The sequence below is a fragment of the Pipra filicauda genome, unplaced genomic scaffold, assembly GCF_003945595.2.
Source record: "Pipra filicauda isolate LSUMZ 115617 unplaced genomic scaffold, ASM394559v2 scaffold160_size1671714_pilon, whole genome shotgun sequence".
NCBI classification, from domain to species: Eukaryota; Metazoa; Chordata; class Aves; order Passeriformes; family Pipridae; genus Pipra; species Pipra filicauda.
Window position 1 is genome coordinate 406,194 of NW_024104107.1, and position 24,937 is coordinate 431,130.

General features: G+C 38.6%; 1 protein-coding gene across 5 annotated transcripts in view; it reads left to right on the forward strand.

The window, feature by feature from the left end:
- Positions 1-24,598, forward strand: part of TBL1X (transducin beta like 1 X-linked) — a 198,715-nt gene extending 174,117 nt beyond the window's left edge. For 3 of the 5 annotated variants that reach the window (XM_039379237.1, XM_027735262.2, XM_039379239.1), the window contains 10 exons: positions 3,861-4,002; positions 6,854-6,917; positions 7,020-7,117; positions 8,647-8,707; positions 13,186-13,307; positions 14,432-14,506; positions 16,873-17,000; positions 18,148-18,313; positions 19,037-19,138; positions 20,185-24,598. In XM_039379237.1, the coding sequence (XP_039235171.1) occupies positions 3,861-4,002; positions 6,854-6,917; positions 7,020-7,117; positions 8,647-8,707; positions 13,186-13,307; positions 14,432-14,506; positions 16,873-17,000; positions 18,148-18,313; positions 19,037-19,138; positions 20,185-20,211 (985 nt within the window). In that variant the 3' untranslated portion in view covers positions 20,212-24,598. The remainder of the gene's footprint in view (positions 1-3,860; positions 4,003-6,853; positions 6,918-7,019; positions 7,118-8,646; positions 8,708-13,185; positions 13,308-14,431; positions 14,507-16,872; positions 17,001-18,147; positions 18,314-19,036; positions 19,139-20,184) is intronic. The other 2 variants (XM_027735258.2, XM_039379240.1) reach the window with 2 other exon arrangements.
- Positions 24,599-24,937: the final 339 nt, after the last annotated feature.

The following is a 24,937-nucleotide window of genomic DNA, read 5'->3' on the forward strand; positions in this document are numbered from 1 at the left end:
GCCAGCCTCTCTCACACTGAGGAACTTTGTCTTTTGCAAATCACTCTGTGCACCTTTGCTCTCCCTAGTCAGCAAAATAGTTATCCGTAAAAGCCGCTGTCCAAGATCTTTCAGTTATGACTGTGTCTCTCCGAAGCAAGAAAAGATGTTTCCAGGCCATCTGCTGTCATGGTCTCTGGGTTTTATATAACACTTCAGGTTACTGAACCGCTCATATCAGTGGTTTAGAATCCACTAAATTACCTTTTTGAATTACCAGGTTGAGGGTGTTTTTCACACACCACTCCTGTCATGTTAGTGCCAGGTATTAATTCTGCTAATTGTAAGTACTTATTCATTAGCAGGTGACTGTATTGGGACTGTTTTCCTCAGTGCATCAAATGCATTAATGCAGAGTGGTCAGCTTTTGGGGGGGTCTACTTGAATAACCTGTTGCAGGGAGCAATGTTGTAGAATCAGTGGGACAGAGATCTCCCTCAGGATACCTGTGAAGCACTTCCCTGTACTGATTGCCTAGGAAGACTAGGCACTTACTTTAGGAGACCTGCTTTATTAAGGAAAAGTTAGGTGTCAGAAAAATTATGAGGAGTTCCCTTCTCTTTATGCTTTTAATAATCTCTTTTAAAATAAAAAAGTTAAAACTCTAATCTGTTGGAGCCAAAAAGTGTTAAATACACATTAGCAATATTGCATCTCCAAATAACAGTGATTATAAGACTTGCAGCTGAAGAACATACTCAGGCAGGAGAGCATGAAATAAAATTCTTTCCGAACTAGCCTTCTTAAAATTTGGCAGTACTCTGCCATGGTGCAGATGAGTATACCTACTGCTCAAGTGTTCATGACTTGCATGTTGGAAAGAGCTACTTTATCATGCAGATAGAAATGCTTCTGTGAGCTAAGGAGATAAAATATCTTACTGAATTTTGCTATGGTCCTCTAATAAGTCAGGGTTCATTGAATCATTCAACAGAAATCAGAATATTTTTCACAGCAGAGAATACTCTTTTTTTTCCCCCAGCAACAAAAGGGAAGACACACAGATACCCCTGCCACACACTGGTAGGCTTATAAAGCCTCTCTGCAGGGACACATAATAGCTTATGTAGCCTTAGGAAGAAGAAAATGGAAAAACAAAATTAAAATACTGGAAAATAATATTGCCCAGGCCTTGCCAGAAAACTGACTAAATAAAACTGTTGAAAAACAAAACATAACCCTTTTAGAACTAGCAAATAGGATATTGTATTTGATAGCCAAGTGACTGAGTACTTTATTCACAGGGTCCAATAACAAGCTGGATTATTACCATGAGGGCAGGACTGTCCTGGAGTCTTATATAGTGGAAAAGCCAACACTGAAGGAATTTCCTACTTAGCATGTTAACCAATAAAACAGGCCTTGAAAGACTTATGTTCCCACTATTGTTAATTATCACAATTAAATATGTTCCTTAACTTCTGAGCCTCATAATTAACTTTGTTAATTTGCCGGACAACATGTGTGAAATTGTCAATTTTTCAGACCTCTGAAGAAGTAAGGATTTATATTACAGTCACAGCTCTCTGTCGTGGCCAAAATTACCCTGATTTGAATTACTTTTTAATCACTTAAATGAAAGATAAAGTGCCAAAAATTAAAGAATGGCTGTACAGCAGTAGCTAAGCAAAGTCCTGGCCAGCCGTTACATCTCAACTTGGCACAAAAGGTTCAGAGGAGATGGGGGCACATTCCCCACGTACCATGACCCAACAGAGCTCAGAGCCACTGATACACGCAGAGAGGTTTCTGCTTTTACAATTTAACTGTTGTTTGTGTAAAATTTGGCTAAATTATTGGTAAAATAATGCACAGAGATCAACAAAGTTCAATAATTGCACGGTCAATATTTGCACTTGAAGACATGTCAAGTGTTTAAAATTTGCCTGGGATTTTTAGTATAAATAATTAAAATGTTTTATTAGTAGGCCAAAAGAAAATTTAATATTCACATGGGATAGATTTCCTTTTCAGTAAAACATGGCTTATCAAAGCAAAAATGGATCTCAGGTTTTTAGTCTTCGAAGAAAGACTTTTCCTCCTTGTTAGTGTATAGGAAAGGAAGTTTTAGTCATTACTTTAAAAAAGGGAAAGCTAACACAACAGGTATCTCAACACTGGAATTTCATCTAGACTGTATGAATTCTTGGATGTATAAGAGAGATTCTAATTCTGCTCCAGGTTTCTACCTACATGTAAATAAAAGCTGCCTTCTGGGCAAAACAAGCAATCCAGGGTACTTTGTTTTGATTTTTGTTGTTATTGATTGTTTTTAAAAAAAGGAGGAGGGGGAGTGAGAGAATTAACTAGAAATCATACTCTCTTCCACTCCATTGCAAATTGGTTTCTGCCTCAGAGATGTTTTTCATTAGAAGAAAAATTTATGCAAAGTCAAAATAAATATATTATTTACAAGCAGATAATGATAAACTCTTCCTCCTCAAAAGTTTTTCTAAGCAAAATCAGGGTTTCAGCCTGCAATAAAAACACCTCTGTGGAAAATAATCAGCCTATAAAATAGATCAAAATCCTGATGCTGTCTCTGTCTTGTTCTACTATGTCAGTAGCTATTTTGCCACTTTTTCAGACAACATGAGCTGAGCAGTCAAGCTACAGACAGCGATGGACCCTGTAGACATGAATTTAGAAAATGAAATTAAGATTTTAAAAAATAATTTAAATTGCCTTTCTACTTTCCTAATCTTTAGGTTTTGTAGCTTGATTTAATGCAGAGAGGCTGTTTTACAAGACGTCTTCTGTCAAAGGCTGTGTTCTGGTCTGTCTGAACAGAAGTACATTATGAACGGGCCATGGACAAATTAAAGGCAGCCTTAAGTTCCCCTCCTCCTCCTGCAGTAGCTGTCAGAGGAACCCAGGCAGGACCAGGGAGCTGACACTGCAGCACCTTTATCACACTGCTAGAGGTCCACTTCCCCGAGGCTGCTGCCGAGGTGACAGTCCACAGCTCTGCAGGTGCTGATCCTGCAGGTCCTGTCACACTGTGCTCGGAGCCTGCAGCAACTCCGAGAACACCAGGGACTGGGCAAACCTTTTGGAGCTAATGTGCACACTTTTTATAGGAGGCACGTGGCACAGCCTGGGTGTGTCTGTCTCTGTTGACTCTCTTCAGTGTTATGTTTGTAATAGTGTCTTGCCCCAGACTGTCTCAGTTATGGTGATACTAACTTTAAGGCATGAAGTGCAAAATGTAGAATGTGTATGTGTTTTGGGTAAAACTTCTTTGAATAAACCAAATTATTACGTGGATTCAGATGATAGACATAATTTAAATGTGTGTTAGCATTTTTTAAAGATTATATGGAGTGCAGAAGGATTTGGAAAGAAAAAATTACTTTTTAAAGGCTTATGATGCCTCGGTCTGCTCGGTAGGTTTAGAGAAAGGTAGTTGGATTTGCTCTTGGCACTGCACGGGAGAAGCAACAAAATTCTCAGGAGGTTCAATGACTTTTACTTGCAAAATTTAGAACATTCTGATAGAACAAGGCATTTGGCAAACTTTAACTTAGCAATCTTTAAAACATCCAGACAAAGTAAGGCACTTCTCAGACCTTAACTAGGCAAACTTTAAGGCACACGGTCAGCCGCTCCCGTTAAGTGTGGAACTGGTGGCGCGCCCTCCCACCTACCCAGAGCTCACCCTGCTCCCCCTCCACTTCCTGGTAGTTTTGAGCCAGTCAACCATTCCTCCAGTCTCTTACAAGGCCGTAAGATTCTCTCAGTGAAAACAGAAATAGCAGTTTTTACAGTTTGATGGGTCGACACGAAGAGGAGTTTTCAACTCTCCACAATTGCTTTTATAGATCCGGAGACTCAACAGCCAGAATATGGAATCTCAATGAAAACAGCAACAGCGGTTCCACTCAGCTAGTTCTGAGGCACTGCATAAGAGAAGGAGGACACGATGTCCCCAGCAATAAGGATGTGACTTCACTGGACTGGAATGTAAGCTAACTTCTAAGACTGTGCGTGGTTTTTAACTGTCTAAATTTAATTCAGAGGCAATTACAGCTGCTGCTCCGAATCTTTTATATCTGAGGTGACCAGAAGCTCTCTCCTAACCTACTGACCTCCAGTTTCAAATACTCATAATAGCTGAACTTTCCCCTACAGGCTGTAATTTTCCAGGACTGTTGCCATCTTCAAGCTTAACAATTATATATTTGTATCTCTATTTTAAGAGCATGGGTAAAAATAAACTTAAGTTAACTTTAAGAACGAAGATTAAGCAAGCAATCTGTGTAATAACGAAGCCTAATTAATAATGTATTTGCATTTCAGAGTTACTCTATTTTAGCATGTAAGGAGATAAAAGCACCAGTGAAGGTTTTTCTGAGGTTGGACTCTCAAGATCCTCTTTTATTTGAATTATGCTGTGCACAGCAAAACATATTCACATTACTTTCTTTATCTTGGTAGGAGCATGTGTAGTTGTTCTATCTTTACCCACTCACCTTCTGAGTGAAATTGTCTTGCCTAATCCCTTTTACTTTCATCCTGCAAAACCTCTTCTCTTAGGTAACGTGCTCCTGCACAGAGAATACTGAAGTGAGCAGAGAGGACAGGTATTTTTAAGAATCCCCAGTGCCTGGGGGACACTGGGCAGTGTCCCTGGGCAGCTTTAAGGCTGCTTCATGTCTCCTTTCTACCACCAAGCATTGTAAAAAGAGCTTACAAGACCCTGCAGGAACTTTAATTAATCGTGAGATCATTTGCATTCTGTCTGTTTTGCTGATATTAGTACAAACAGAGTGATCACATTAGTCTTGTTTTCATAGGAAAACAGATTAAAAATTAAGAACCAGAAAGGATTCTCAGCAGTTTTGTACAGTCTCAGTTGCTGGCCAGAGACCAAGATTTCATTAATCTTCACTGCAATATTATTGTCCTTCAGGTGAGCTAGGTGCTTCACAAAAGTAAAAGATAAGGCCACTGCACAAGGTAGTTTTCCCCTATGTATTTTATATTTGCACAATGAAAGAACTTGGTGAATAGTACAAAAAGTAGAGGTAGGCTAACAAAGCAAATAAAACAATAAAACTCAAGAATGTTTATCACTTGTTTCCTATGGATATCACGGTAAAGAAAAATAGTTTGAAAAAACTGAATTGAGGAGTAGAAAAAGAGTAATTGAAAGAGGAAAACATGCAATGGATGCAGAACAGTTATGAGAAAAGTCATCCAAAACATATAAGGCATTGTCTAGTATTTCCTGTAGTAGTTCCTTACGTTTCCAGACTTCATTGATCACAGTATTTTACTTGCATTGTGCTAGTACTCAAAGTAAGGAAATGTTCCTAATTCAAACACTTGAATGCTTCCAATGTACTTTGAGTTTTCCAAAAAAATGTTAATTACCACGAACACATTTGGATTAGCTCTATATCTAGTCCCTGAGCTTTCCTTTCCTTTTTGCTCTTAACACCTTTGTTCTCATCAGTGGTCCAGATAAGAGTTATATCACAGTGAGATTAGGTTGGCTTAGGTTTTGTTGTTTTCCCCCATCATCATTATACATTTTAATTAAATCTACAACTGCTCTGACTCATTGGTTTTGGAGGATTGGAGTGGGCATATGTTTCAAAGGATTATTTTATGCTTTTTCCTAATTTTCTATTCATGAAGCTAGAAATTACATCTGCCTTTATTGTTTATTTATAACCACAATATTAATCATATTTCCCTGTGAAATTTTCACACTTGTGATATCGAATCAGTTCTTGTCTGATTTATGTGATTTATGTTATAGTAAGAAAGGTTATTTCTACAGGTCATATTCAGATCATGGTACCAAAGACTGGATTCATCTCCCATAGATTTAACCATCTAAACTAGTCATCTAGACTCACTTTAAGTCAGCAGAAACAGCAAGACATGCCTTTGTGCTGGTCTGGGCATAATCTGAAGCAAATGGAATCATGAATTACACTCCAGAGGTGCAGTTATATGGTGCTGTTAGTTATACAGGGAGACTAGATTGCACTAACTCCTGACTTCTGGATACCTGGAGATAAATGGGATGAATATCACTCTTAATCCCGGTGCTGAAAAGCTGAAAGACTAAATGCCCAGCTCCAACAGTACTCATCTTACCAGATGGAAGAGTCAAGTTCCATTTTCATTATTTTCATTGTGGCACAGGCACTGCAGCATCATTGGCTGCACAGAAGATACCCTTCTGTGAAGGGTTCCTTCCAGAAGAATATGTGTAATTCGCTGATCCATGGTCTTTTTTTTCTCTAAATTGGGCCCCATGAATCCAACTTTTCTCGAGCTGTCCATCATGGTACTGTGCCCCTGAGCACATGTGGGAGTGTGTGTTCAGACAACTAGAAAGCAGTTTCTTGGTGGTAGATAGCATTCAAGGTGTAAACTGTGAGTGTAGGTGGCTTACGAGTTTAGGTTCTTTTGTCAAGTATAGGTGCCTGAATTTCACTGAACTGGGATTTAGTCTGGATTTAGGTGACCTGTTGATGTCTTATGGGCTCTTTATGTCTAAGAAGTAGTATCTGTTTGTTACCTGGAAGAAGCCCACAGAACTTGTTATATCTTGGGGTTTTTTTCTGATCTTTTTGATTAAATGACTCATATCTGATGGTATAGCCCAGTATTTCACTGTATGTTAGAGGGGTTTATTTCCTCTGTGCTGTCTGCATAGTTTAAATCATTTGTCTCAATGAGTGGACTCAGAATTCCCATAAATCACAATTAGCAAACCTTAAAAAAGAAGGAAAAGGTTTTGTTGAGGTAGATTTCATCTTGTGCTGACCTTTGCCATTTATATATATCCCAACAGAGTGATGGAACACTATTGGCTACAGGCTCGTATGATGGTTTTGCAAGAATATGGACAGAAGATGGTAAGTAAACCAACATTTATTTTCTTAAACATCAAGCAGCAATGAACTGTAATATGACTAATTTGTAAGCAAATTGTAATAATAACCTTTTCTTTATTCCAGGTAACCTTGCAAGCACCTTAGGTCAACATAAAGGTCCAATATTTGCCCTGAAATGGAACAAAAAGGGGAATTATATTTTAAGTGCTGGTGTTGATAAAGTGAGTTTTAAAAATACATTATTGTAACATATAAATATGCTGATCAGTGAGCTTATGCTGTTGAATTCCTTAAGATTATTTTCTTCTTCTCCAGACATCCTGGAAAGTTTACATTTCTTTAATATGTTTTAGTGCATGTTGATTACATTTTGAGGCTGCATAAATGTGTACTATTTTTATGGAAAATATTTTACCTTGAAAAAAAAAATGTGTAAAATTGTATCTTAAGTGTGTCACAGTTAAGAAATGAACTGCTTCCAGTACTTACTTTTGTAGTTTTATCAACTAATTATTGACAGAAAGGAAGTGATCTTAAAAATATTGCACTTTTTAGTTCATCTAATTATTGAAACACTTTTATTTGAATAAAATATATTTGGCTTCCTAAGCAAATATGCAAAAAAAATGGTAGTTCTGAACTCAAAATCAAGCAAAACATAGTAGTTACAGCTAAGTGCACATTAGAGATTAAAATGAACAGATGACTAATGATGATGAGCACACATCCATTAAAACTGAAACTGGAAAGTATGCAGCATTCATCTTGCCTAACTTTCGATGTCTAAAAATTAGATGCGTGTGTCATCCTTGGCTTCCTTTATAAAATTCAAAGAGAAAAATGACACTTCCAAGTGATGTGCTGCATGGCCTGTGTTTCGGTGAGATGCACTGACAGTGCTTCTTTCCAGCACCTGGCAGAGGGAGTCTGTGGAAATTAGCTGAGGCTTGTACATTTGATTTGTAGGCTAGTTGAATCCCTGTATTTTCACATCCTTCCCTTTAATAGTGGCTTATACTCAGTATATGTTCAGCCACACTTATCTTCCAATGGTAGTTCCATTACTCTGGCAAACTTACATTCTCAGTAAAAGCAGCAATTCTTTAGATGATCCATTCTCAGCAGGATGATGCATCCTTAATTTATTTTCTGGAAGTATATACTCCCAATAAATTTGCAGTTTGCTCAGAAGGTGTTATTGAGCTCTACAGGGGACATGCTTATGTGTGCTGTGAGTATGAGTTAAAACCTGTAGTAAGCCAGTTACACTCTAGTCCCGCCTCAGTGGCAAGAAGTGATATGTACTCTACTGATAGAAAAACATTTCACCTGTTGGTTTGATTGTTAGAAATGTATGTCAGCATAGTTTCAGAGTAGAATGCAACTTGCATCTTTGGAAAGGGGAAAAAGTATTCTTTAAAGAAGACAACTGAAACAGCCTTAACAAAATGCTTATTAAAAATGCGTAGTTTTGTCTTCTAGCATTATTCAAAGAGAATATGCCCACTCTTCATAGTTCTGTTGCTTCCTCTGTAGGCATGTTACTTCTTTATCTACACTTACATTATTATTCTGTAATACATGGAAGCGATTTCTGGGTTTTCAGCTGTTTAGCACACAAGGTGCTCTGCAGTCACTAATTTTATCAGTCCATCTTTTAGAATTGCCCCTCAGTGAAGGTGCTGTCTGGTTTTTTTTAATCTGAGCTGAAGAGTCACTAATTTTTTTTCCCCCTTTTCTTTGGATACAGACAACAATAATTTGGGATGCTCACACAGGAGAAGCTAAACAGCAATTTCCTTTCCATTCAGGTAATTTTTTGCATAACTCTTTTTAGGAAAATGAAACGCAGTTTTTAATTTTCTCAATGTACTTTATCCTTTTGTAAAAATGTATCTGCCAGAGAAAAGTTTCAGTCAAGTTTTTTTGTGCTTTAACTATCCTGAGTATCATGGCTTGCGGGTTTATTCTCATTTCGGAAAGATGCAGTTCTATGAGAATCAGATTTGAAAGTCAAACTGATTCTAAGAAAGGATTTATACACCAGCCATGTCTACCTAACTGAACAATTCTGTCGTTATCATATGTGCTTGAATAGTACCAAGTGGTGATTTATGGAGAAAATTTTCAGTGGAGGTTCCTGGGCTCTTTTCTGTTCTTTCTGTTCCTGTTTCCAATGAAGCTGACTTGAGGGAGAAGCAGGCAGATCTGTCATGTAGCTTGCATTCACCACTGCACTAAGATCCTCAGGAATTTCTTAGCTTTTAATTTTGACTTGAATTTTTTCAATATTTGCTTTCTCTGATTATCAGAAGTCAGTTGCCAACCTTGAATTTCAAAACCTTGCAGCACCAAAACCTTACTTGGATGGTCGTTTGTAGATCCTATCTGCTGCAAAAAGACAGGAGATGGCACAGATACTACAGATCTTGACTATCAGGCAATCAGTGATGCAATCTGAAATTCACCTGAGACCAGACTTGTAAGATGATGGTTGGATTTGTGATCCAAACTGGCTAAGTTGTCATAGTGAAGATTTTTAAGGGGTATAGTCAAATCAGGTTTAAAACCACCAAGACATTCCAGGTGATGATACTAGAAATGTTCATCTTCCTGTGTGTTCGCTGCAACTAATCCATCTTTAAACACAGCAGGCTTTCACAAGGTGCTTAGTGGTGTTTAAAAACACATATTTGCTGCTAATTCTAAAACATTAGTTTGCCCATGCTTTTCAGCTCAATTTCTAGTTGTTCTTATTCTCGCAGTTTCACAGATGTTAATAATATGCGCATCAAAATGTTTGTTCAATAGAAGACCAAAAGTATGTCCATGCACACAGCAAATCCATACTCTGCATTTTTGTCACTCATCTCCTCGCTTATTAATGCAACTGTCAGTTTAGAGGAGCTGGTGTCTGCTGACAGATTTTCTCACAGTGGCATTTATTTATCATAACTGTTCCATAACAGCAAACTTCGCACTGTAGAGCGGTTTAGTTAATGAGACTCTTAATCCTCTGATCCCCATCTATTAATCTAAATAGTTGTGGATCCAGAACTTGGTTGCCCCTTCAGAATCACATTCACCGACATATAAGCTGTCTTAGCCGCGATGTGCATCAAGGACATATCCCTCCATTCCCCTTTTAGCAAGTTGAAAACTTCCTACATCTTCCGGTGCAATATGCCCATGTCCATCTGCAGTAATAGACTTTTAAAAAAAATTCTTACTGTACATGCTTGTTTGTCTTTGGACCATAAGACACAACTGAAGTGTAGACGTGGAGAAGCTAATATTTTTAATTTTTTTTTCAGTACTTCAAATACGTTTTCAGAGGGAAGTAAAGCAATTAGTTGTTCAGGAAGTTGTTGATAAGCCAAAAGCATATGTCCTACACAACCCTCTTAAAATCAGCCGGAGTCTGTCCTCACATGATGGAATCTTTGTCCTCACAAGTCTAAAGCCACAAAGACTTCACCTTGTCATCTTTGAATCACTTACTCACCAGAACAAACTAACAGCAAATTCCTTCCCATATTTGGAATCTGAAAACCTTGTCTACATAAGGATTAAAGATGGCATTTTAACAATTAAAGTCTAGTCTAGGCAGAGTACACTTCCTTTAATACATACTTCTTTGAAGTTTGGAGATAGTTGGCCTGGGAATAACCTAAGTTTTTTTACTTCCTGCTACTTCACAACAATTAATTCAGTTTACAACTACATGAACAAAACTGTCATCTTAAAATACATAAGAAAAACTCCTTTTTCTAGGTCTTGAAGGCCTCCATATCATTGGTGCATTAGTATTCTCATGTAACTTTTAAGTTTTATAGTCAAAATACATAATTTATGCAGATAAGTAGTTTCTAGGGTTTCATTATTCTTTGCAAAACTATGAGTCATCGTGGGGCATTTGATCAAAATATGTATTCACAAAACTTATTTCTTTAAAATGGAGCAAAATAATGCAATTTTGACATCTGGTGATAGATGTGGACTGATGTCTATGCGTGCAGGAACAAAAACTGGTTGATTGCTACCAAGAGAGCTATTTGTATGACCCAGTTTTAGATATCTAAGTGTGTAGTTACAGGACAAGGGGTGAATGGTTTCAAACTGAAAGAGATTAGGTTTAGATTAGATATTAGGAAGAAATTCTGTACTGGGGAGGTAGTGAAGCACCTGAACAGTTTGCCCGGAGAAGCTGTGGATGCGCCCCCATCCCTGGGTGGGATGCCCCTTTCCATCAAGGCCAGGTTGGGTGGAGCTCTGAGCAACCTGGCCTGGTGAAAGGTCCCTGCCCGTGGCAGGGGGTTGGAACTAGATGATCTTTAAGGCCCCTTCCAACCCAGGCCCTTCTATGATTCTGTGATCTAAGTGCTCTGAATCACACCTAAATTTGTTCAGAAAAAGCCTAAGTTAATGGATAATTATTGTAACACTTTTATTGTTGGTTTTTATTTTAGCTGTGTTTCTTACAGATTTGTTGCTGCTTTTATTAGATGATATTCTAATTGGTTTTATGCAGTTGGCTAGTATCTTGTGCTTTTGGGAACACTCTGGCAATTTGATTACTTGCATCAAGAATCACGTTTGGTTGTTTTCTTTCAGACCATTTTATGTAGTTACTTCTCCAGTAAACATATGATTGAGTACACAAATAAATGAATCAGTGTTAATTATCAGCACTTTATGTTTCAAATTATGCTGCAATGTAAATCCGTAGCTTTAGGTGCCAGTAGCTCTCTGAAAATTACTTTTTGATTCATACATATCATACTAGATATTAGCCCTGAAGGCATATTGTTGTTAATGATGATAGATTTTTGTTTACTCTGAATTAATAATGCAAAGCTTGCAGCGTAAAAAGAAAGACAAAGAGGCAGTTAAAGAAACAAAATCTTTTGTTTCGTGATCCTCATTCATGTTCATTGGAAAACTCAAAAGTAGTCTGCCTTTCTTAAAGAAATTTCCTTTATATTTCTGCAATGTAGTAATTCCTTACCTGTCATACAGAATTATTGAGCTTTTTCATTAATACTGTAAAAAATACTTGTATGTGAAACAATTTCAGCCCTCCATTCTCATGTATGGAGCTACCTGATGATTCAGAAGGTGATGGGGATCCTGTTTCATTCTGCAGTTCATAAAAATTACAACAGGAAAAACATATTTAAATCTAACAGGCTTGGAAGACCAGATATCCTTTCACTTCTGTATTACCAAAGTATCTTTCTGAACATATTTGAATAAGGAATTTCTTGGTTTCATTTTAATGATAAATTTGCATTGTATCTTTGCTAGAAAGATGTTCAGCTTTGTTTACTATATGCTGGTCTCTTTTTGACACGCTTTCTTCTCACTATAGTGTGCTGAGAATGAAGATTTCTGTATTTTAGCAAGTCTTATGTCATCCTCTGGAGGGCAGCTAAACTCTTTCCTGAGGAAAAAAACCCAAGCAGCAAAGAAACACAAGCAAGCTGTTTGTCAGGAGCACCCTCTGGCTCCTGCGCATGCTTTTAGTCTGCAGTGACATGCTGTAAAAGTTGTTTGGGGTATTTTTCCCATACTTTTTGCAAAGTGTGTATGTTGCACACAGGCACTAGTTACACGTTCATGTGCTATCTGTGTACAAAGTTTCATTAGTTCAGTACTAGTTAATGCCAAACCCTCTACAGAAACTCTTCCTCTCATTTCAGATCAGCTTGATCAATGGTACCTGTCTAAAATCAGTCCCAAACCAAATTAAACTGAATGTCAGTGTTATTAATCCGGGTGCCTGCACAGAGCGATAGGTTTGTATTGGTGGTTGCATAAAGCTAGTGCAAAGGGAGATACCACCTGTGTCTTTACCTTCCCAGTGTGTTGTGTCTGGCATTCACAGGAACATCAGTTTCTAACCCAGATGGAATTATTCATGGGTTTTTTTGGATTAGTTTTCTTTCAGTTTCTTCACTGAACTGGCTTACAGAGGGTTGAATGCTAGAAATAGCCCAAGAGACATATGTAGCTGGGAGCAGAGAGGGTGGAGGTCGTGTTTTACCCCCTCTTATGTAACAACCCAAAAGATTCTCATCCACAGATGCCATGCAAAGCATCCAGATTATCCACTGCAGTAGAAAAATTAATTTGTGCCCTTCAGACAGTTCCTAATCAACCCTATAACAGGCAGCAGGTGACAGGCCAAGAACTAGCCTGTAGTCTGTTTGACAGGAGAAAAATGATTTGGGGTAGCTGTTTCTTTGCCGTGTTCCCTGATGTTCCTTCTGTTGTTTGTACTTCACAGCTCCTGCTCTGGATGTAGACTGGCAGAACAACACTACTTTTGCCTCCTGCAGCACTGACATGTGCATTCATGTATGCAGACTTGGCTGTGATCGTCCCGTTAAAACCTTTCAAGGACACACAGTAAGTTTAAGACCAAAATGTTAGCAGCATATTACAAGGATGGCAGATGTGTTTGCAGGGTGTGTTCTAGCACTAAAGGTGTTACACCCCATTGCTTCCCTAAAAACATATTCCTTGGGAGTGATTCACAGTCTGTGAGAAGGGATAAAATGTTCTAAATCACTGTAGGAGGCAAAACCTGCGGCTTAAACAGTGAGAGTGTTTATATGTAGCATGAGCTGCAGACTAAAGGCATGTTAATAAATAAGATTTTGTTTTTCACTAGCTTAATTTCCTTTAGTTAATGAGAGCTGTAAATAAGGAGAAAACAATTTACCTCCAGCCATTGTTCAATTTTAGAATCAATTTAATCTAATAAGATGTATTTGAGATGTATTTCCCCCCTCTTTTCCTGGTGGTATTTAATAACCATCAAAGGTTACTTTTTCTAGCTTTCATTTGTGAGAAAAACTGCTATCATCTACCAACCTATAATTTAGATGTTAACTTCCAGAACCTGCTGTCTTCCCATTGAGGAAAAACTGCATTTGGAGACCTTTTTCCTAGTCTGTGGTTAAACTGATATTTCGTGACTGGTTGTACATTCCTAGCAACATACTGGTGCTTTTTATGATTATATAAAATGCACCATTTTGCATTCATTTACCCATATATATCTCTCTTTAAAGAGACCAACATTGTTGTAGAGCTGCAATACTAAGAATTATAAACTCCACAAAACTTTACACCCCACCAGTATCAGTGTTTTCTATTGAACACTTGTCAGAATATTGATGAAATAAATGCCTCCATTTTAAAAAGAAGCTAATGCTGTATCAATCTGTCTTGTTTGAGGGTTTATTTAAATCCCAGCATATGAAGAAAGGATACGAGAGACTTTATGCCAGAACACACATCAGAAGACTGATTGTATTGTTCACAAGCATAAAATGGTTCCACTCCAAAATGCCACTTAAATAGTGTGTTGGGAAGGCAGCACTGCTTTTGTTCACCCCTAGAAGCACCCAGGACTGTAATTTGTGGGTTAACTTGCTCCATACATAAACCTTGAGTGCCCTCTGCTGATTGCCCAATACAGTGCAGTGACTGGAATATTTACTTTAAAAATTCACTCTTTATTTCAGAACGAAGTTAATGCAATCAAATGGGACCCATCTGGCATGCTACTAGCATCTTGCTCCGATGATATGACATTAAAGGTAATATCATTTCCATGCCTGCTGTTCAGAAAGTAAGGACAAAAATTATGTCTATTTTTTCATCTTCTCCAGAACGATAGTGCTGTACCACTTAAACCCTGCATGAACAGTAGTTTCCATTTTGTCCCATATTTCTTAAAAGTTAATCTGAAAGATAGAGCACAGAGAAGCAGGCACTGGAAAAATTGAGACATACTATCCAAATAAGTGTTGCGTGGCTGATATGTCATTGTCACAGAAAAGTCATACTTTATAAATATACACAGATATATATACACCTGCATACCTGTCAACAGAAGCACAAGCCTGATAAGAAGCAGTCGATTGGTTGCACTTTGAAAAAGAATATAAAAATCGTTTTCTTTCCCTTTGGTGTCTTTTTTTTTTTCTGAAATAACTTCATTAGAGCCATATGAATATTCTTTTTCTCTTTTTAATAGTCTTGGACTAAGCAATGGAACACAACATATGTATTCAGAGCCCACCAAAAATCTGAATTCCTCTCTGAAGATGCCTATCTTTATCCATTCCCTGTATAGGAAGTGTGTGGTAGCTGTACTGCTGATGTACATGCCTCTGCTAGGGGCCTGAAGTTGGGTGGAATGAATATGTATTCTGGCTCGCAGGCAGCATAAGCTGCTTTACCAGCACACCTGGTACTGTATCAGCGCAGTATTGCTAATATCTGGTTTGCAGAAATGCTTTCCACAATAGAGCTTTTCCAGCCCGAAGCCCTCTCTCTCATTCTCTTTTCCCAGCGACATCAAATGAAGGCTATATCTGTGTAGGAATAGCTGTATGTTCTAAAAGCAAAGCCCTCCTGCTGGACTGTTGATTTATGCTGGTTCCTTGAACAAAGCAAATATCCTAGGAAAGATTTGGTTTTGTGGATAGAATTGTACCAGTAATAATTTCCTCATAGTGTGGTTGTGTTAATTAAGACTCATACCTCTTTCCCTTGCTGATTGACACAGCTGAAGCATGGGACATTTCTAGCATGAAACTGAGAGAGCAGCAGAACTTGCAGATGAGAGCTAAGCGAACGTCAGTGTTACAAATGTTTCCTCTTCATAAGCAGCCTGACTTCTGCTGTTATAATCTGGCTTTGCCACATATACCCACTGAGGTTTTCATTATTCTGGATTCTAAATGTATTATTGCAAATTACTCACAGAATTGGAAATTTACAGAAAATGGGGCTGAAAAGGGAGCACCTTGTCTGTTATGCTGCCACAAAGCAGTATTGCAGTAACTGTTCTTGCTCTCTTAAACGTCCTGACCCAGTGGTAGCACAACTTTTTGGTGCCCAGCTGTGTGCTGTGTTTTAAAAACCACTGTGGCTCAGTGGTGTTGGTACCAGTTCAAATTCCTGACCACTGAATTTGGCACAAGAACTAGTGGTTTGCTATCCCTGACCTCACCTGTTTTTAAAAACCTTCAGTAATGGAGGCTGCAAGTGCTCCAAATTCAGGCAATTATTCTTCTTCCTTTTCCTTCGTAAATCAGTCCTCCCAGACTTCTTTTTCTTCTCTATTTTTGGAGTTCATTATATTTTCCTCTAACTTCTTGGAACATGCTGCCTGTTAGCCACAGAACATGGCTGAGCTTTATGTAGCATTTCCAAAAGCAGTCTCAGGTCCACTGATGGGAGTTCATCATAAGAGCTCTCATAGTGCAGACTTACAACAACTGAGTTAAACCATTGCTACCTTTTCGGTATCTCTGTGAAACTGAGTGACTAAATTTGAGTTATTTTCCCTGCTGTGAATTAGCTTCATCTTATTTTCTCAGTTAGCTTAAGAAAAGATTGACTAAATTACCTGTCATCTCTGTTGAGCATATTCTTCATCTCATGCTGAAGTATTTGACCATATAACACTGCATAAATAGCTGATCATCTTCCATCTTCTGCACTGTTAAAAGCATGAGGAAGACAAATGGAGTTCAAGAGGGAAAGGAAAATTTTACTTGCATAAGAAAAAATTGCTAGGTTCTAAGCAGTTACTGCAATTTTCTTCTCATTTTTTAAAATGACTGTGTGACTTAAACTTCAAGTTAAACTTCTCTAAATAGATTACCTTTAACTTCTTTATGAAAATACACTTATGGGCTATGGGTAGTACAGCAACTATTTAATTCTTCTCACCTATTGAATAAATACTATAAGGTATGTGACTCCTTCCCCTATTGGAGTTATTTTAATGTGTGTGCCAAATTACTGCATTAATAAATTATGTTTATGTGTATGTATGTGGGTCAAGATCTTAAATAAACAAATGGTGAGAATAACATAGGACTGAAATAACTCAGCTGAGAAGAGATTAGTAACACTGCTGTTTATCCCCTTCATTATTACTCTGACTTAGATTTGGAGTATGAAGCAAGATACCTGTGTACATGATCTTCAGGCTCACAGCAAAGAGATTTATACTATCAAATGGAGCCCTACGGGACCAGGCACCAGCAACCCAAACTCCAACATCATGTTAGCAAGGTAAAAAACGTACCTCTTTCTCTTGCCTGCCAAGAAGGATCATCTTTCTGACATGTAACCCTACTGTCACGTCACCATCAGTCTTCCTGAAGGCAATTCTACTAAAAAGTATCTGTAACTCAGAGGGATGGATACAAAGGGAAAGGATTCATATTTGAAAAAGGAAGGGGGGAAAAAGAAGGAAAATTGAGTCGTGATATTTAACTTTTCAGCTGCCTTGGTTACAGGGATGTAAATTTGACATTGCACCTTCACATTCAGCATGGGGTTGTTATGAGTGAAAGTACTGAGGCAAATGGCACCTATTCAGGCAGCTGGAATGGTTTTTAACTAGGGTCAGGTTAAAAACTCGCCTGGGCAGATACAGACAGTTTTTGTAGCCTTCTTAGCTAACAGAGAAAAGCTTGGATAATCTTTAAAGATCCAATAGAAAATCTGTGCAAAATTATTCTTTGAGTTTAGGAAATATATTTGCTTATAGAATGGCAGTTGATGGTAGTACTGTGGGATTGTCAAATTAGTTCATGGGGTATGGAGTTTGGGCAGGAGTTGTGTCAAAACTGGTTTGTTTATTTATTTTACTCTTTAGTCTGGGAGTGGACGGTGAAAAACTTCACTTTCTTGGAGTTATTCTTTTAATATTACTTTTAATACCAATTATTTCCTTTGCCTTTCTCTAAGCCCATGGTTTGGGATTTACATGGAGTGTAGCAAAAAGCAGCCCTGAAACAAAGCAAAAAGAACCACAGTTCTAGAGAATTACAGAATGTTAATTCATTAAACAGTGTGAATTCACATTAGGAATAAGACCTGTTTGGAACCCTTTATCCTATTAATGATAATATATATTCGACCTTCCTGAATAATAGCAGGTAGAATCTCAAAAGGAGGGAGCTTGGCCCTCCTAGGGCTATATACAGCACACATAGATAAGCCCAAAGGGTCTTCATACAAGAATTCAGTTCTATAGCTATAGTTCTTAACATAAAAAACATAAAGGCTGTGGTACATATTAGCTTTTCTGTTTGAAACATTGTGTTACTTAGCCAAAAAAACTGTGGTATTCTTTTATAACGTTTACAGTATCACACTACAAATGGATTAACACCCAAATTATTACATGCTTGTGTTTGAATGCTTGTTGCAGTGCTTCGTTTGATTCCACTGTTCGGCTGTGGGACGTTGACCGAGGAGTCTGCATCCATACATTAACAAAACATCAAGAGCCTGTCTACAGTGTAGCTTTTAGTCCTGATGGAAAATATCTAGCCAGTGGGTCCTTTGACAAATGTGTCCATATATGGAATACTCAGGTACTGTTTTGTTCATGTGAAGCGCATGCTGGTTTAGGTGACACATTAATAGCAAAAGCTGAAATGGAAAATGTGTGTACTTCTGCCACATATGACCTGCCAGCCAAGGTCAACCTGATTGTGTTGGCTGAAGTGAGGTGACTGTCCAGTACATTTCTGCTCAGTGTTCTGTGTATGCTAAAGTACCTAGCATGCATGAAAAGGTATGTTGTGTTGGGTCATCAGCTTTGTGAAGCAGAGGTGTGGATTGGTTCTTAGCAATAGGGGATACTTTTATGTAGTTACAAGCTGAGTTTAGGTGTGAGTCTGATGCTCCTGGCTTAGACTTTCTGAAGAGGAAGTGATAGATACAAAATGTGTACAAGCTGGGGACTGATGATATTCTGGAGAAAAGTGGGACATCATAATTCCACAGATTTAATTCTGGATACTGATGCCTCACAACCTGAAATAGCAACAAACTTTAGAGAAGACCTTACAGCCTAACTCCTCAGGCCCTTACTGTTACAGAGTTGACAAAAACACTCCTACTGTTTCTGGAGGAGCCTGTTGCTCTTCATTTTCAAAGACCAGTTTCCTAATTTCAGCACCTTATGGAGACAGCCATAGTTGGGTGATGGGAATAGCTCCCCCTCGCTATTGCTTTTTAACGTAGTGCCACACAACAGAGAAAAAGAAGGGGAACTTCTGTATCAAATGTCTGCATGCTGTTTTGCATTGTAGAGTGGAACTCTAGTACATAGCTACAGAGGCACCGGGGGCATCTTTGAAGTCTGCTGGAATGCTAGAGGAGACAAAGTGGGAGCAAGCGCATCAGACGGATCGGTAAGGATCTTTAAACATTGTAAAGGTTGAGTGGAGATTTCTTTTCTGGGGAGCACCAACAAAATACATGCATGCTGTGTCACCTCTTGTGGACAGAGCTAAAGGTGAAGACAGCTCAAGACATAAATAAGTAGCTCTGTGGAGTATATTGAAAACACTCCTGCTTTGAAAGGTTTTGAATGCTAGAAGGTTATGTTTCTATTGGAAATGACAAATGATTATGGAACAGGTGAATATTGCTGAAAATGAGAATGACTTTTAAATGCATATTTAACAAGAACAACAGTAGTGTTGTTTCTATCATTGTCAGTTTTTAATGAAGATCATACCACAGCAGTCAACTCTCTAACAAACGGTTTTCCTGGAGCTTTCCGAGTTTGATCCCACAGAAGTTTACCCTTGAATAAGAGTAGCTAAAGGAATGATTCCCAAAGATTTCATCACGTGGTAAAGGAGAAATATTGCCATGGAAATACTGATTATTCGTTACTGTTTTCGCTGTGAATGTTACTTTTAAAAAAATTGTAGTTGTATCATGATCAGCTTATGAAGGACACACATGACTGGCTGGCATAACTACTTTGGAGCAGTATTTTTCAACTGGTATTAACAAGGGGCACACCTAGATCACAATTCAGTTGCTTAAGCTTAGTTGTGCCATCTGAGATGGTGCCATGCCTGGCTTCCAACAGCTGCTCCAAATGGTCACGTGTCCACTGTCATGCCTGACAAGCCTGCATTTATTTTGGACCTATCTCAGAAGTGGAATTGTATTTAGGTGACTGAATAGTATCATACCATAGTGTTATCTGGGATGTACCACCAAAATGTTTGTAACCCAAGGGAAGCCCTGTTAAATGTGTGTGTTTCATTTGGGTTTTCTCCCATGTGGGTTTGTTCCTTTATTTGTGTGCGTGCAAACCAGTGCTTGAGACAGGCTGTTTCGAAGCTGGGAGTGTGATGTTCAGCTGGACGATCAGCCTGTGTAGGGGGACTGCCACATCACCTTCAGAAATGGTTTTTAATGCTGGGTCTTTTCCCTGCAGGTTTGTGTTCTAGATCTGCGGAAGTAGAAGTGAAATGTTTTAGAAGAAATTTCAAATGGACCAGCAGTGAATGTGTGGGGAGAAGCACTCTTCAAAACTATTCTTAACAGCTCCAGAACTGTACGAACTTGAACAAAGTTAGAGTGTACCGTGAAACCAACTCTCCCTGGCCGCAGGTGACTAGTATTTTGTCCGTAACCTTCATCAAGGAGTTAAAACGCAGTCACTTCAGAGGGGGAGGGAATGGTTTCCACCTGGAACATTCAGCCTTGGAAGCATGAAGCCACCAGCTAGGCATTGCACTGTTTGGTTTGCATCTGAGAACTTGCTCTGATGGCTGGGAATAAAAAAAGCTGTGCCAAAAAAAATTAATAATTAAAAAAAAAAAAAAAAGAAAAGAAAAGAAAAAAAAGAAAAATGCTGTGATAAACCAAAAGGGAAAAAAAATCCTCCTCCATGCGGTGTTGTATTTTTTCCTTCCAATTTGGACACTACAGTTGCTCTCCCAAAGGACGTTCAAAGACCAGTTTGTACTGATGAAATGCTCAACTTTGTAATCACAACACTTTCTATTTTCTAGACTACTTTTTTTGTTCCGTGGTTTTTCTATCAGCTGGAATATTACAGCCTGGAGGATCCCAGGCTTAGGATGAAACTTTTGTTTTCCTTTTATTTCTCCCTTCCACTCCCAACTTCTCCTTCCTTTTTTTTTTCTCTTCTTTCTTCTTGCCCTTTTTTTATTTTTTTTCTTTTTTCCCTGTATGCCCATAGTAGACGCAACCAGGTGGACGTGACAATGAAAATTTTTGACAGACTGCTTCTCCTCTCTTCTATCTCTTCCTTTTCCTTTCTTTTTCTCCATTTAAAAGAAAAAAAAAATCCTCCATGCTTCAGATCTTAACGTCTCAAGGGCACTTTCAGCAAATTGTGTAATAAGTGCTTTATATAAGAATGCAGTGCTGGGGAAGATTTTTACAGGAGAAAGATGACTTTTAACAGAAAGAACCCAGTGTATTTTTGGAAAAAAAATATTTTTTATGTTAAACTGTTTTAAAAGCCTAAAATTACCACAAAATGTAGACCAGTTGTGTAATTCAAGCAAAAAGAATGACACAGAGTCCAGGTAACATGAAAGGTGCAGTATCCTTTTTCTCCTCTTTCTCAGAAAGTGCTGTAAAAAAAATGTTATTTGAGACAATAAATACCAGTCCTTTACTAAGGGCCCTCTTCCAGCATCCAGCCATTCATATAGTCTCATTTCATTTTTTATGACTGTTTGATGAGGTACACTTATTCAAAGAGATTCATAAGTTTAAGACTATAAATACAGCATTCATTTTCTTCTCTAGTCTATATTTTTGTTTTCGGTAGCCAGGAGAAAATGCTTGTGTATCTTCTTCCCTCTAGAGATAGTTCAAATTTCGACAGAACATGGATTTGGCTGCCTGTGGCCTTACTGAGCAGTGCTGTCTTCCACTATTCATTCCACTCAGCTGTTTCTATTCCAGTAAGTCAGTGGGGTTTTACCACTGACTTGACGAGACCAGGTGAACTGAAATATATTGACTACATCTGTCACTGTTGAAGAATGGGCTCTTGCCAGGCTCCTGTCCATCCATGGACCACAAACACCAGGAAGCAGGCTCTTCCATTGCATCTGGTGGTATGTGGTGCTGCTGTCACCCTCAGCCGTGCACGTGCCGTATCCTACTAGGAAAGCTCTGGGTCTGCACTTGGAGGCTCGCTGTCTGCCCAGGCAGGTTTAGCCTTGAGTCCTCAGTGTGGTACTCAGAAGACAACTTTGAATACTTCATTAGGTGACATCATCATAAAAGATATATGAATTGTATCTCAACATACATACCACTATAAAGTTAAGGTGGGTGAAATGATCAGAATGACAATGGAGAGTTCCAAAGCACCGCCTATCCACTTTGGACTAGATTTCTTTACTGTGACCCTGACACCTGCACAGATGCCAACTGAAGACTACATTACTCTAAGAGGAAATGATGGATGCAAAGAAGGACACATAGGCAGAGTTTACTGAAAGTGCTGTAACTATAAGGCAACCTTGGGGTGGTGGCAGATGTTACTTAGATCCTCAGAACTGGCTGAGTCAAACAGGTGTCCTCTCTAGCCCACAGACTAGGCTAGGATCTGTAGGAGAGAGATTAACATATGTAGTACCTTCTTGCCCAAAATCAATGTAACACGGCATCTCCCCTTGGATTTGATCACAGCTGTTGAAGTGGTGATTTCATCTGAGCAAATTCAGAGCCCTAGGGCTGAAGTGGTGGTGTAAGACCTGATGAGCACCACAGCATCATCGTGGAATCTGTACACCACTTTTTCTCCTGAGTTTTCTTCTCTTTATGCTTGCATCTGTACAGGATCTTAGTCCTTCCAGTGGAACTGGTCACTGCCAGCTTCAGCAATGTTTCTTAAAAATATACCTTTGGAAAGGAGAAAAGAGCAGAAAGAAATAACTGCTAAAAGTGTTTCTCAATCCTGGGCAAAAGCAGTTATGTGGAATTTTGGTTATTAATGTCAGGCTTGTTTGTAATTTATCTCAAATAATTGGATGCTAGAAGGTGTCAAGGATTATTTTTGGTGTTAAATGCATTTATGTGTTGGTTTTAATTTTCTGCTCCAAGGGCATGGGCTGTAGATCATCATGTGGCAGTTTTGCACTGTCTTATAATAACCACATGTACTTATGAATTTAAAATCATTACTCTTTTAAAAAAAGACTACTTACTCAAAGAGAGGCTTGAATTTGAATACAAGGGCATAATGTGATTTTATAAAGCACGGTTGGGTCAATGATTTGATTACAGTCATTGCATGTACATGGTTAACTAACTTCCTAAGCTGCTTTTTGGTAGCATTTTTGAGAATAACAGGCAGAAATTGCAGTTCTGTGGGCAGCAGAGCGGCGGAGGGCAGCACTGATGGGACTCTGGCCTTGCCTCTGTCCCCTGAGTGACACCAGAATAGGCAAGACCTCAGGATTTGAAGAGATGAGTTTTCTCAATCTGAGTTCAGCAATGCTGTATGACTGACTGGCTACATAGCCTATGTTTCCCAGGCTGTGCTTTTTCCTGGGATAGCTACTATAGATAACAGTGCAGTGTCCATGCCACCTCTTGCTTTTTTCTTTTTCTGTTTTTTTAATTTGTCAGAACACCACTTTTCCTCTGCCTGCCTATATGGAGGTAAGAAGCCAAGAGAAAGAAAATTTTAATATCAGTTGGTTTGCAAAGCCCACGTGTGAGAGAGGCTGCTGCTGTAAGTTTTCTATACGGACCATCAGATGTAAAAGCAGCACATTTGGGGAGCTGAAAAAATTCACTTTCCTTCCCCTCCCCAGACCCAAAAGATTGGAAAATCCTCAAAGGTTCTGTAGTAGATCATTGTCAGCTATTAAGGGAGGCAGAAGGTGTAGTTACAAAGGTTAATCCTAGCCTAAGGACATGGTTTCTTTAGGACATAGGACTTGGGGAGAGAGAGGCTTTTCCAGCCGGTAGTTCATCTCAGCCTAGACCCGCAGAACTGTGCTCGTAGGAGCTCTCACTTTTCTCGACCAGCCAGCAGAGCCTTCCTGCAGCTCCCCTAAAACAGAACTGCACGAAGCAACAGGCTGGGGGAGTTCGTTTTTTTCATAAAATTTCTTTTTATAATTTTGTTTATAGTTCTTTGTAACAGAAGAGAAATGGAAAAACCTAAGTGACCACACAGGATTGTGAAACCATCCAGAGACTTGCTGGATTTTTATCATTGCTGGCTGTCTGGAACTGGCCTGGAATTGAAAAAAAAAACAGTTTCTGAAAAACCACTCCACTCTGTGGGTTAGAAGGATACTGAATCTTTTATGTAGAAAACACTGGGTCCCTTATGGGGCAATAAAGGGCCTGACTTACAGGGTTATACACACATTAACCCCATGCTACATCTTAGAAATTTCCTTTTAATTTGTTTTTAAAAAAAAAATTAAAAAATAGCTAATTTTAGAGCCAAGTGAAGTGCACTTTGTCAAATGTAAGGGTCTGCTTTGTTTTTGGGTTTCTTTTTTTTCCCCTTTTTAATTTTTCCTCCGTTTTTTTCCTCTTACTGCCTTTTTAAAATATATGGTTCTTTGTCAATTGCAGAATGTTCTTTCAGCCACTCACTGAAATTCTGAATTCTGGCTTCTGCAGTTTTTATTGTCTGTGTCAGACTTGCAGCCAGACTTGGTTCTCATTTCAGCGTTTCCCAGGTTCTGTTGAAACAACATCAACCCTTATTTTGTTTTTCCCCCACCCACACTTTCTTCAAATTCACCTTGTGTATTGTAGCTCATTTGTTTTAAGGAGAGAATCAACAGATCATATTCAGTGTCTTGAATAAATTGCTATATTTTGATATTAGAGAATTCTGTGCGTGTTGTTTCTTATTCTTTTCTGGCTATTTTGCATCCTGTACTTCAGAGCTGGGTTTGGGTGACTTAAGTTGTGATGTGGTGGTGTGATCTAAAGGGTTACCTGACCTGTGGGTGTATAAAAATCACAGCTGTGCATACATAGCTTTTGTAATACACAGGGCATGGAGACTTTAGCCTCTAATTTTCTTTAAAACTCACCATTAGCAAGTACAGCTATATGTATATCAAGCTATTACAAAGTATTATCTGCAAGCATTGGTATAGCAACAATCAATGATACAGCAGCAATTAACTGATAGCAACACTCAGTTATAGCAGCACCCAATAGTA